We start from the raw sequence: 12,452 nt of genomic DNA, 5'->3' as shown, positions 1-12,452 counted from the left end.
CCCCAAAGAGACCTTAAGCTCAACTTTTCATCAGCTACTGTACAATAAGCTCAAAAGCAGATTTTACTAAGAACTACCCCAGTAGCACATCATAAATAGTAAAAGAAGAAATAATAAACTTGAGCATCTTTGAGCATGTATCACTCAAATTCAGATTCCAAAGCCTGAACTTTGGGAATTTTAGTGCTTGATGGAAAATCCAAAACAAGGCCTGGTTTAAAAAAATTTATTTTATAAAAATTAAAAACAAGTAGTATTTACAAGCATTTTAAATACCAGCTCTAAACCTCAGCTCCTAATAATGGATTGTTTAAGCTTGTTTAAAATGCAAGACAAAGTCTTAAAATTTTAAGTTTGCCATGTCCAAAAGGTTTTTTTTCTTTTTTAAGAAATGTCATTACAGAGCTGTTAAAAAAAAAATACTATAGAATAGCTCATTTTTTAAAAAGTCAGAATCCCAAGCTGTTCTCCCATCCTCTAACTACTTTTCAAATGTTTATAATGAAGAGAAATGGAGCTGTTTTGTCTGGTGTTAAGCATATAGTAAAATTAGGGGCTGGAGAAGCAGGGGGAGAGAAGAGGAACAAATACTTATCCATCTGCTGAACTACTTGTGTTTCAAGGAAAAGGACAAAATTTGTAGGTTAAGTTGAAGAAAACTGAAGTCAGAGCATTGGTCCAATCCCCTGTCAAAGGTCAACTTTTAGGCCTCTTTCTTAATCTATTTCCAGAACAGTTTATTAATACCCATAAGAACTAAGCTGAGGTTCAGTGTGGGTCAAACCTGCACCATACAGAATTAGAAACTATGGAGAGCTGATAAAATCAGCTCCAGTAATATCCATTCCCACTGTTGTTAAAGCAAATCTCTGAATATTTTTAGCTGCAAGGATCATTTTTAATGATGTCATCCATTCCCAAACCTCTGCAGTGATCAAAGGGAGCAATTTCCACAGACTACACAAAGATAAAATAAGCAAAACATGAGGTGAAGCAGTCACCCTCACAACATGCAGAAGTTTTAAAATAAGCTTTATAAAGCACAATTTGCAAATTTGTGTGCATGACTGTGTCCATTTTCACTGGATTTCCAGACGCTTAGCTCTACTGAATGTTCTACTGGTAAGTCTTCCTTGCAGAATCTGTACAGTATAAAGAAGAAAAAAACAGAGGTATACACAGTAGGTTCTGTCTTTTGCCCTTGGTAGTAAAAAGATGGCAAACCACAAATGCTGGCATTAGGAATTCAGTCAACTCTCTTCATCAGGGTTTCAAATGAAGATGCAGCTCTTCAGCAAAACTGCAGGCCTTCTGCAGGCTGTATACTGTAGATGCCTTTTGTTTGAGACGCTATTAGGGAAAATGGTTGAGGACAGCAGCTGCCAATATGATAACCATGTTCTGCTGAGGGGTACCGCTTATCATGGCTGCATGTTGATAATAGCCAAAATGCTCATTTTCTCCTGGGCCGAGTCCACATCTTCGTTTTGTTTCTGAGCCACTCCTGTGCCAAGGCCATACAGCCGCCCACAGTACTTTGCATCATCAATTGTATCCTCAAAAAACAACTGCAGATTAAAAAAAAAAGGGGGGGGGGAAGAAACAGGTATTGTTTAATTGTGCCTCTAAATCAGAAAGCATCCAATGTTAATTAAACAGCTCATTTGAAGTCAGCCACCTCCAAGATGCAACACACGAATTAAAGCACGTGAAAGAGGAGTAAAGAGAAGAAGTCTGTGCCAATATCAACAATTCCTATTATTGACAGTTTTAAGTGTGATGGCCACTAGGCTCAAAAAAAACCTAAACCTACATTGTGCATGTTGACATCTATGGATAGGAACTGGAGAACCATAAAGAACACTGCAGTACCTCTTTCATTCTGAAGAATGCCATTCCCGTGAGAAGAGAGTCTGATCCTGCCTGGTGTTGTCGTCCAATTCGCTGCAAATCCAGCTGATCTGCCACTTCTTGAAGGCCACCCTGCAATGAGAACAGAACAGATTTTATTTTAGAAGATCCATCTCTTACCAAAATTGCCAGGCTTCTCCGAAACGTGAGGGCAAACACTGGCTACAATGAATCGATGCAGATTCCAGCAGTACACACACACCAGCTGTGAGTGAAACACTATTTACTGTTCAAGAACGCATAAATACTCTTCTCAAATCTAGGGACCTTGCTTTCCTGCTGCGGATACCTGAGATGACTGCGTGTACATTCATAGGTTACAAATGCTGGACCTTTCCCTTCCTTTCCTCAAACAAGGCTCTGATTCAGTAGATAAATTACTTTCAACCCTCTGAGTGGCTACCAGTTAATCAAGTCACATAATAGTTCATGTAAGAAGAAATACTCCACCTTGCACAGGGAGGATAAGCATGCTGAATTGTAATTAGCCTCTGAAATTACTGATAAACAAACTGGAAGGTTATGGGAATGTCCCCTATATAATATACATATTGATAAGTCTAAAACTAGTGAGACAGTATCTATTAGATACAAACTTAATCATAGGTGCTTATGTGTGACTACTGGCCTTTATACATGTTCCAGTTTTAACACTTGACATATGGCACCGTTCTGTCGCTTGGCTTACTGTGCATTTACAGTGTTGATGCCCGCCCATCAGTCACTTGCTGGGGAGATACAAGTACCTTGAGGTTTTTGCAGCTCTTCATTAAGTACTTTACATCATAGATAGATGGGAAGAAAAGGTTCAAGATATGGAAAAATTCATGTTCCTCTTCTGGTAACCTGGAATCTGTCAGCAACTTCACCATGTAGCCAAAGTCATAACCACTGAAAACAAAAACATGAAGAAACCAGATAAGCAGGCAACACCTATACTCAGTCAGTACCAATATCTCATTTTTCACAAGTTTTACATGCTGCAGCTTTCAAACCTTAACATTTTCTGACATTCATAAAACTCTTCTGGATCAGAGCCAGAATTCATCCTGATCATCTCTGCCAATGTAGGACTTCCAAATGCTCCCTGGGTGCCTCCGCTAACCTCTTGCGGATCAGCTAAGCCACTGCGAAGAACACACGTTTCTTCCCAACACTGCAAGTTTCTGTAGCTATGGGCAATATGGAAAACCAGGAAACCCTATAAATACATATTGCCATCACCTCCTCCTCTCTCAAGTCCTTTCACTTACGATGATATCAAGGACCAGAGGCTTTGTAATCAAGTTGCTTGAAACGCTACAAGACAGACATCTTAACTACACCGATTTCTTCCTCTACATAAACATAAGATGGAAGTGGAGAACACCACCAACATTGCAAGGAAGAAGAAACAAAAAACAATGCACGCAATTTACTAAGTGGGGAAATCACATTTCAACTTGTTAGTAAGTTCCTCCATAGAGGAAGACTGTAACAGCAAAAGGATTTGCAGGAAAGGCACACACAAAACTCAGACCATACTAAGTGCTAGTACAAAATGAAGTGCCAAGTGTTCTTACTTCTTAAACTTGGCCTTTGTATCTTTAAGCTTCTTTTAAGAACTGCAGAGCTGCTAATTCTTCTCCTTAAAACCTGTGTCTCCATGGACAAAAGCAGCAGTATTTCAATCAAAAAGAGATTTTTTTACTTCACAGAGTCCATGACCATCTCGCACCTACCTGTGGAAGGACAGCCATTTCACACTGTCACTAAGGACGACCCCAGATGTCATAAGCAACTCAGCAAAATGCAGGGTATCGATCCCTTCTTCTTCATGCTTCTGGAACTGCAGCCCAGAGCTGGCAAGGAGGTCTATGGAATCTTGAGAGTACATGTCCTCCCTGAAGAAGAAATGCAGCTTTGCGCTCAAGGTACTAACAAGTCAGGCTTATTTTAGGAAAATTCCCCCCGCACTGTATTTCAAAAATTGGAGTGATCAGTAGGCTATCTCTGGGTTCCACACTTGTCTCTCTAGAAAATTAAAATTGAATCAGTTTTAATACCACTACTGCAACCTTCTACATCTGTAACAAGCTATTCTGCAATGGTAACTAGTTAATAATTCTGTTGCTCGTGCAAATTCCACAGAATCCACCTCCACAGAACTGAATGACATTTTGAAAAATGTCACTTCTGCAAGGTGAACAGAAGCACTGCAGAAGAGAGCACAGAGAAAAGAGGAGGTCTCCCAAACAGGAAGATATGCAACTCTAAAGCACCGAGCATCATTTGTGATGAAATGAAAATGTCTACATTTTTCTTTTTCACTGCACAGCACATACCACCGTATCATCATCTCCAGGGAGTAAACAAAATTGCATAATACTTGGCTAAGGAAGGAGGACAGGGACGAGTAATGATATGCTTGGTGGAGAGCTGAGCAGGAACCTGACTTCTATACCAAGGTGTTTCATTTGAGGGGGGGGGGCAGGGAGGGAAGGACATGACAACACATAGAGCAAAATATGCCAGATATGGTAACTGAGTCAAATGAAGTGATCACACTGTGAAAACCACTTCACTCTGACTTCAATACTTTTAAGAGGCTCACAAATTTGTGAAAGTAAATATTGCAGCTTCTGGGTTCAAGAACTGTATGATCTGCACATACTAACTATGAATTTTTGTAATGCTTTCCAGTGACAGTTCCATAAAAATACTGATGGATTTCCTATAAATGTGTGGCTTGCCAGATAAACGCTCTCTTTATTTCCAGGCAGCTCTAGTGGTAATTATGCTGAGTTTGTCTTTATAATTACAGAGGAAGGGATAATGAAACTTGTTTCAACTGTAACCCAGGATAGTACAGTATGGAAGAGACAAGAAAAACTGCCACACACCATTTAACAAGATTCATTCTCCTGAACAGGTGTGATGATTACACCTTTTCTTTTTTAAGATCTCAGTTTTAGCATGGATCTGTAAATAGGTATTTGCCTTTTTGCTGAAAACAGCACATCCATTTATTTTTAGCAGAAAGAGATTGATTTTTATATATATATATATATATAAAAATGTATAAAGTTTAAGACTACAACATTGTTGCAGGAAAAATATTTAAGGCACATACAATTATTGGGGATAGCCTGTCTATCACAGGAAAGGGTATTAAGGATAGGATTTTAGTATGGGTTGACTTCCAGACATATGGCAAACTCCTGTCATGCCAAAATAGGTTCCCACATAATCCGTGTTGGAATCTGAATTTTTATTGCTCAGAACCAGCCACTGAGGATGAACATACGGACACGGGCATTTGCCAAAGGAAAGCATCACTTCAGCAGAAGAGAACAGGCGATTATTCCCTAGCTCAAGAGACTCACGTAAGGTTGAATTTGAAGTTAAACTGCCAGGTGTTGATGCCAGAAGGATATTCTCCTTTCTCATTTGTGAAAGTCAGGCCCAGCTGGATAATTTTCAGAAGGTCAACGTTACACCGAAGGAGCTGGTATTGGTAGTCAATGGAACTGCGGAATTCACCAATTGGCCTTACAACAACTCCAGGAAACTCTGTGTCCTAGGAGAGGAGGGAAAACCTTATTTCACCACTTGCTCTGTTAGAAGTCATTATTATTACTCTACTAGGAGTCTATTCAGTTCCACACTCGCAGGTCTCAGCACTGCATTCTGTGAGTTCTTCTGTAAAAATCACTTATTTTTTCTCCTTTTCCATATTCATACAGATTTTAAACTGCTACAAGTCAGACACTAAGAAAACCCTACACAATTTTTTAACTATTGCATTCATTCATTTATTACAGGTACCGTTTCTTGCTGTTCTGTTTTATTCCAAAACAAAAATGTTACAAAGTCATCCAATATGCACTACTGTATAATCTAAACATCTTTCTCTTGCAAAGGACTCCCTCATTTTCCCTAAATCTACTAAAATGGACTTTTAAAAAATGTATTCAGTATTCTTTCATGTTCTAAATACAAGTTAAATTCAGCACTCTGACTGTCTTCATTTGATAGTCCAGATGCTGGTGATAACTTTCACTGTTTCTGAGCAGCCAATGCCCACATTAATGAAAACTCCTGCCAGTCAGAACAGACCTTAACAGCAGAGCAACCATCTATCAGATGAAAAACATTTTACTTGGCCAGTGATTGTGCGCTATCTTTGCTGAAACCCAAACTCCTAGACTATTTTTACTCTCAGACTTGGTCATGTAACTTCTACCGAGTACAGCCTATGCAAAAACTTTCACGAAGAATCCAGTGCTGTGTATCTGACAAAATTCCTCCCTTGCCCAAGATTTTTGTCTGTCCACTCTTAGAGCACAGCCACTAGAACAGGTCATAAGCACACTATCAGTGAGATCAAACAGACGTAAGAAAGCTCATTTCCCATGGACATACGATAACAAAAAATCACATTTACTTACACAACTACCTTCTACACTGAAATACTACACACTCTGCAGGTGCACGTGTTTTTATGCCACACTTTTATTAAGGACTTTTCATATGTTGAAGTTTAGTGTTCCTAAGCAAAGTTGGCATCACTTACAGTATCGTAACCAAAACCAGTTATTTATGTAACTAACTGGCTCCTGCCAAGCACATACAGACTTTTAAGAGCAGGAGGAGATTCGTCCCACCTGGGGGCGATTCTGGTCTTCTTCAGCAAAGCTTTCTGAACACACTGTCATACCTACAGACAGAATATTTTTCCTCCCTAAGAATCAACAACTGACCTCATTAAAAAGGAGGCAGCCCAGCTGACTAGCTGTCACTTGCAGGCCTTTTGTCCTACAGGACCACGGCATCTTCCATAACCAAACAGAGAAAGACAGGCAAAGGTGAAATATATTGGTGGAAAACTAAAGATTTAAACCCAATTGTACATCTGACCCGTTTCATTTTTCTGTTGCACAATGTAATACATTATGAATAGCTAAATATTAAATGAATTCAGGTTTTTAAGGTGGTCTCTCTCTTCCCCATCTTTCATTCAATACACACTCAACACTACTTGTATTAAATTCTGGAAACCTACTGAACAGATTCCTAGTTTTTCACCACTTAACTTCTAGCTCAGTTTGAATGGGGACAGGGGGAAATAATTTCTCGCTCAAGAATCAACTTATTCTCCTTCCCCCCAAAATCCCTTGACTAAGGCAATTAGGTCGAGTGTAAAATATTTACCATCGCAATGTAGCTGTAACTTAGCACAATCTCTCGAATTTTCCTCATCTCTTCTTCCAGATTGTTCGCCCATACTTCGCAGATAACCTGGCTGTTCTCTGCAAGGGCTGCTGGCATCTTGCAGGAACCAGAGTAAAGACAGCCAATGCTGAATTCAGATGACAGCGTAGAATTGCAAACTGTGCGATCTTACCAGTGTGCTGCATTAAACAGAAAAACAAATAGTGCTTTATATAAAGAAAGATCTACATGTAAGAATGAACGCTCTGGCAGAGTCAGTCACGCTTCCATTTTCAGATTCAAATAGCGCATTTAAAGTTTACACCAAGATTTTTCTTGCTTTTATCACTTCCTGTAAACATGCTGAACAAGAAAATCTAGAGCATCTGTTCAGGTTACAGACAATGCACAATTAACAGTCCAGTTATTTACGACAGTCGTTCTCCCTCTCTTTCTTCTTCCCCTGGCATCAGCTCTGAAACTTTGGGCCTAAGCTGTACAAGCAGGGAATCCTCACGTGTAATACCGTTCAGCTACTGCGATAGCTTTTAAAAACAGTAACAGAATGCGTTACAGACTACGTTTACAGACACGCGCTTCTCCGATGTAATCCAGGAAACACCGATGACGCTACCGGCAGTTCCAGCAGCGCTGCCCCGAGGATAAATCACCGCGTGTTTACCACGGCCTGCAACAACACGGGCACAACGGCCCCCGATCGCTGCACGCAGGGCCCCAGCGCTCCAAACAACAGCCGGGCCCTGCGCGCCCGGCTCCCGCGACTGAACCCCACCGCCACCGCTCAGCCCACGGGGGGTGTCCCTCCTCCCTCAGCCCGCCGACAAAGGCCCCGCCGCCTCAAGGCCGGGCCCGCCCCGCCGCACAGCCCCTCACGCCGCCGGGGCCGCCTGGCCGTGGCTCAGCCCGGTGGGGAAGCGGGAGGGCCGCCCGCCCCCGCCGTCCCCTCAGCCGGGGGGTCCCCCACAGAGCCCGGGGGGTCCCGCACAGAGCCCAGGGCCGCCCCGCCCGCACCTGCTCCGGGAGCCGGGCCGCCCGGCCGCTCTAGCCCTCACTCCCCCCCGCGACTCGTCTGCTCCGGCGCTCCCCATCGCCTTCCCCGCCCCTACGCTACCTGCCCGGAAGCCGGGGCCGGGGCCGCTCGCCTCCGCGCAGGCGCGATGCGGCCACCGGGGGGGGGCGGGACTTCCGGGTTGCCGCTTTGCTCTCGCGAGAGATATGGCAAAACCGCCGGGGCGCGCGGTGAGGTGCGTCGCCGCGCGCGCCTGTCTCACCGCCGCGCGCGCTCCCGCGGAGGGGCGGGGAAAGGGAGGGGGCGGGGGAGGCGGAGCGCCACGCGGGTCCTGCCCGCAGTGCGCCTGCGCAGAGCCGGTGGCCTCATGATGAGTTTTTTTCCCCACACCGCCTCCAGTGCGGCTAATGGACTCGCCCGGGCTCCCCGCTCTGGGCGCGGCGGGCGAGTCCAAAGACCGCGGGCGGGGGAAGGGCTAAGGGAGTTACGTGCCCTCCTCTCCCGGAGGGAACAGGCCGGCACTGGTGGGCTTCCAGCATGCGGCCGTGGGGGATCCCCCGCTCCCCTGGGACAGGGGCTGCACCAGGCCCTGCCTGAGCGTCCCCAAAAGAAACAGCAGCCGCTCCTCCCTCAGGGAAGGAGGGGAGTAGGTCACAGCAGAGGCCCGTGGGCTGCTGTGGGGCCTGGGCCTCCCCGCGCGCTCACAGGCCGTTCCTGTGCACCCACGCAGGGTTACAGAGCGGGGTGAGGCCGTGAGGGCAAAGCGCTCCTGTCCTGGCAGATGTTGCCCATACGTTGTGGTGCTCATTAGTGGAGGAATCATAGACTCATAGAACGTTAGGGGTTGGAAAGAACCTCTAGAGATCATCGAGTCCAACCCCCCTGCCAGAGCAGGACCAACCTAGGGCAGGTTACACAGGAACGCATCCAGACGGGTCTTGAAAGTCTCCAGAGAATGAGACTCCACAACCTCTCTGGGGAGCCTGTTCCAGTGCTCTGTAGCCCTTACAGTAAAGAAGTTCTTCCTCATGTTGAGGTTAAACTTCCTGTGCTCTATCTTGCATCCATTGCCCCTTGTCCTATCGCAGGGCACAAGTGAAAAGACGTTGCCCCTTCCCTCTTGACACCCAGCCCTCATATATTTATACACATTAATCAGATCCCCTCTCAGTCTGCTCCAGACTGAAAAGCCCCAGGTCTCTCAGCCTTTCCTCATAAGGCAGGTGTTCCAGTCCCTTAGTCATCCTCATAGCCCTCCGTTGGAGTCTCTCTCCAGTAGATCTCTGTCCCTCTTGAACTGTGAAGCCCAGAACTGAACTCAATAGTCCAGGTGAGGTCTCACCAAGGTAGAGTAGAGGGGGAGAAGGACCTCCCTCGATCTGCTGGACACACTCTTCTTAATGCACCCCAGGATACCATTGGCCTTCTTGGCCACAAGGGCACATTGCTGTCCCATGGATAACTTGTCCACCAGGACGCCAAGGTCCTTCTCCACGGAGCTGTTCGCTAGCAGATCGCCTCCTAACCTGTACTGGTGCATTTTATTACTCCTTCCCAGGTACAGGACTCTCACTTATTCTTGTTGAACCTCATTAGGTTCCCCTTTGCACAACTCTCCAGTCTGTCCAAATCATGCTGAATGGCCGTACAGCCTTCAGGTGCATCAGCCAAACCTCCCAGCTTCGTATCATCAGCAAACTTGCTAAGAAGACACTCTGTCCCTTCATCAAGGTCGTTGATGAAGATGTTGAACAGGACTGGACCCCGCACTGATCCTTGGGGGACTCCACTAGTTACAGGTGTCCAGCTGGACTTGGCACCATTGATTACCACTCTTTGGGCTCTATTGTGTAGCCAGTTCTTAATCCATCTCACTGTCTGTTCTACCTCACACTTCCTGAGCTTGCTCACAAGGATGTTATGGGAAACTGTGTCAAACGCCTTGCTGAGGTCAAGGTAGACTACATCCACTGGTCTCCCTGCATCTACCCATTCAGTCATGATATCACAGAATGCTATCAGGTTAGTCAAGCATGATTTCCCCTTTGTAAATCCATGCTGACTACTCCTGATAACCTTCTTCTCTTCCACGTGCAGGAAGTTCTGCCTCTTCCTGCAGAAGCTTTAGAAGTCATTGTTCAAGTACCTACAAGTATCTGCAAACTTCTAGGCTGGCTTCTCCTGTTCCAGAAATGCAATTTAAGTTACATTAGCAACAGAAGTTTGTATCCAGTAAAGCAGCATAATGTAACTTCTTGTGTAGCATAGCTGCCAACACTTGCTTTGCCATCTGATGCTGACAGAACATATGCAATTGATTTGGAAGCTTGTCTACTAACAATTAAGCTTAGATAATATTTCCTTTCTTTTAGACTGTCAGCCTTCTGGACGGGGTTGCATCTGTTATAAAATACTGCAGTTCTGGTACTGCTGCAGGATTGTTCATCTGCCCACCGTTTGGGAGTCTTTCCTCTCCCTGAATCTCATCTACTTGCCTACCATTTTGATAAAAGTAACTGGAAAAACAAATCTTGGCGTCTTTCACACTTTAGACATAGTTCAGTGTCTCAGATTTAATGTTCATATCTCAGCAGAAATGTAACTTTCAGAAAAGAAGAGGTTTTTCTGAGTTATGCTATCAAGTGACCTTGGTGCTGGCAGCATCTTATGACATCTCATTATTGAATGCTATTTTGATTCAAAGTTTATCTCCATAGATGACAGATAGCTACCATTTTGCCTTCTCAGCTCTGCAGTGTCTTGTCTTGCATAATTTATTTATTATGCAATATGCTAGATTGGCAGAAAGTAGTTGCCTTTCTTCCCATGGTCACTTGAGTTAGTTTGGGATTTCACACCAGAAAACATACGTTGCTAGCAGGTAAATATAGCAGGTTGGCTTACAGCACTCTGTAAATGTAAGGTTAGATTTTTTTTTTTCCTAAAGAGTTCAGAGTAAAATACATATATCAATTTTCTTGCTCATAAACCCAGCGCTTGAAGGTATATTGAATCCAGAGAAAAAGGGAGGATGAATCTTCTCAGGACACCAAAAATATGTGTGCCTTGCTCCTCTTAATAAAAGATGTATTGCAGGAAATAAACACTTGTGATAAATTACGCTTGTTATGTTTTAACAGTTTGCATGTAGTTTAAAAAAAAAGCTATTCAAGGATGTTTACACACACTGGGGACGAAGGCTGGAAACATATTTTGCTCAAGGAGATCAGAATTTGTTTTTTTAATCATGGCTAATTTTCATCATGGCTAATAAAGATGAAGAATAGCTGGAAAAGGCACCCTGCTCTTTAGAAAAGTCCCATAGTTCTTGTATTTGGAAGTTACCAAACTTGCTTCCAGGTCCAGCACTCCAAAGAAGGTTCTTAAACGGCCCTCACCCCCTCTGCATGGTTAAGACCCCGGTAACAGCTTGTGCCTGCAGACCTCCTACATCGTAAGGCGTATGAAAGGGCTTTAGCTCAATGCTTCCACATTAGTCAGGTTAAGCTGCGTGTCCTGTGGCACTTCTCTCTTGAAATGCCAATTTCCACTTATTCCTCTGCACGTGTGTAAATTGTTTGAAGGAATCGCTTTCCTCCCTGTTGAGTCTGTTGTCTATGATAAATAACAATTAGTAGCAGCGGCTAAGAATTACAAACTCTTTTCCCACTAGGGAAGAGTTAGGATTAGTCAAGAGAAAGCGTCAATGAAAACAGTGACACCGTCTTAAATCTGAAATGAAGCAACAGTGAATGTTTACCGCACTAAGAGGACAAACAGGGTGAGGGGAGCACTGGGAATACTCTCCTTCCAGAAAAAAAGTAATTGATAAAAGTACAGATGTAGGTACAGGAATCCAGGCGCAGACAACGAGGCACCATTATTCATGCTTGCGGACGTGTCTGCAGCTCTAGCTGCTGCTAGCTTGAGATGTTGCTTACCAGACAAGAGTGTGTGTTGCTTCACCTGTGAATGGCCTTCCAGGGCTAACTGTGAGGCAGAGGTGGTATTCCTTGTTTTTCCTTGTGTGAAAAAATAAATCTGGAAAGTTATCACGAGTCGTGAGTAACACCCTCAATGCTCAGAGCTTAGTTCATAATAGGGCACTGTATATTGGGTAAGTAACATAGATTGGGGCCATATTTGCATAATAAAGACCAATGCTACGGTAAATTACATCTTACTGTCTGCAACACCATAATTACAGACTTTAAGTTCTGTAAACATGCTGCTTAAAGACGACTAAGCCCAAGCACATTCTAACCTATTTGCATCTCATCCTTACAGATGGAACCAATAACTGGAACTGACTGGGGAC

General features: G+C 44.0%; 1 protein-coding gene across 2 annotated transcripts; it reads right to left on the bottom strand.

Annotated features, from left to right (window-relative positions):
• Nucleotides 1–210: 210 nt before the first annotated feature.
• Nucleotides 211–8,306, bottom strand: CNOT8 (CCR4-NOT transcription complex subunit 8). Of its 2 annotated transcripts, none has more exons than XM_068409010.1 (7): nt 8,237–8,306; nt 7,105–7,304; nt 5,277–5,470; nt 3,633–3,794; nt 2,658–2,802; nt 1,873–1,983; nt 211–1,568 (listed from the first exon to the last, which is right to left on the bottom strand). In XM_068409010.1, the coding sequence occupies exons 2-7, from the start codon at nt 7,219–7,221 to the stop codon at nt 1,422–1,424; spliced, it is 876 nt and encodes a 291-aa protein (XP_068265111.1). In that variant the 5' UTR covers nt 7,222–7,304; nt 8,237–8,306; the 3' UTR covers nt 211–1,421. The 2 variants fall into 2 exon arrangements, with proteins under 2 accessions (XP_068265111.1, XP_068265110.1); XM_068409009.1 differs by lacking the exon at nt 8,237–8,306 and adding an exon at nt 8,137–8,228.
• Nucleotides 8,307–12,452: the final 4,146 nt, after the last annotated feature.

This window comes from Nyctibius grandis, chromosome 10 (genome assembly GCF_013368605.1).
Source record: "Nyctibius grandis isolate bNycGra1 chromosome 10, bNycGra1.pri, whole genome shotgun sequence".
Classification (NCBI taxonomy): domain Eukaryota; kingdom Metazoa; phylum Chordata; class Aves; order Nyctibiiformes; family Nyctibiidae; genus Nyctibius; species Nyctibius grandis.
The sequence above is the reverse complement of the archived record's forward strand: the minus strand, read 5'-3'. Positions and strand labels throughout refer to the sequence as shown.

What these genes read in the sequence shown, in the direction of transcription:
- CNOT8 (XM_068409010.1), bottom strand. Translation starts at nt 7,221, where the DNA reads ATGCCAGCAGCCCTTGCAGAGAACAGCCAGGTTATCTGCGAAGTATGG. An exon ending in GTTACAGCTACATTGCGATG is followed by an intron (nt 5,471 to 7,104) that starts GTAAATATTTTA and finishes CTCCTCTCCTAG; the next exon opens with GACACAGAGTTTCCTGGAGT. An exon ending in CATTCTTCAGAATGAAAGAG is followed by an intron (nt 1,569 to 1,872) that starts GTACTGCAGTGT and finishes TTTAATCTGCAG; the next exon opens with TTGTTTTTTGAGGATACAAT.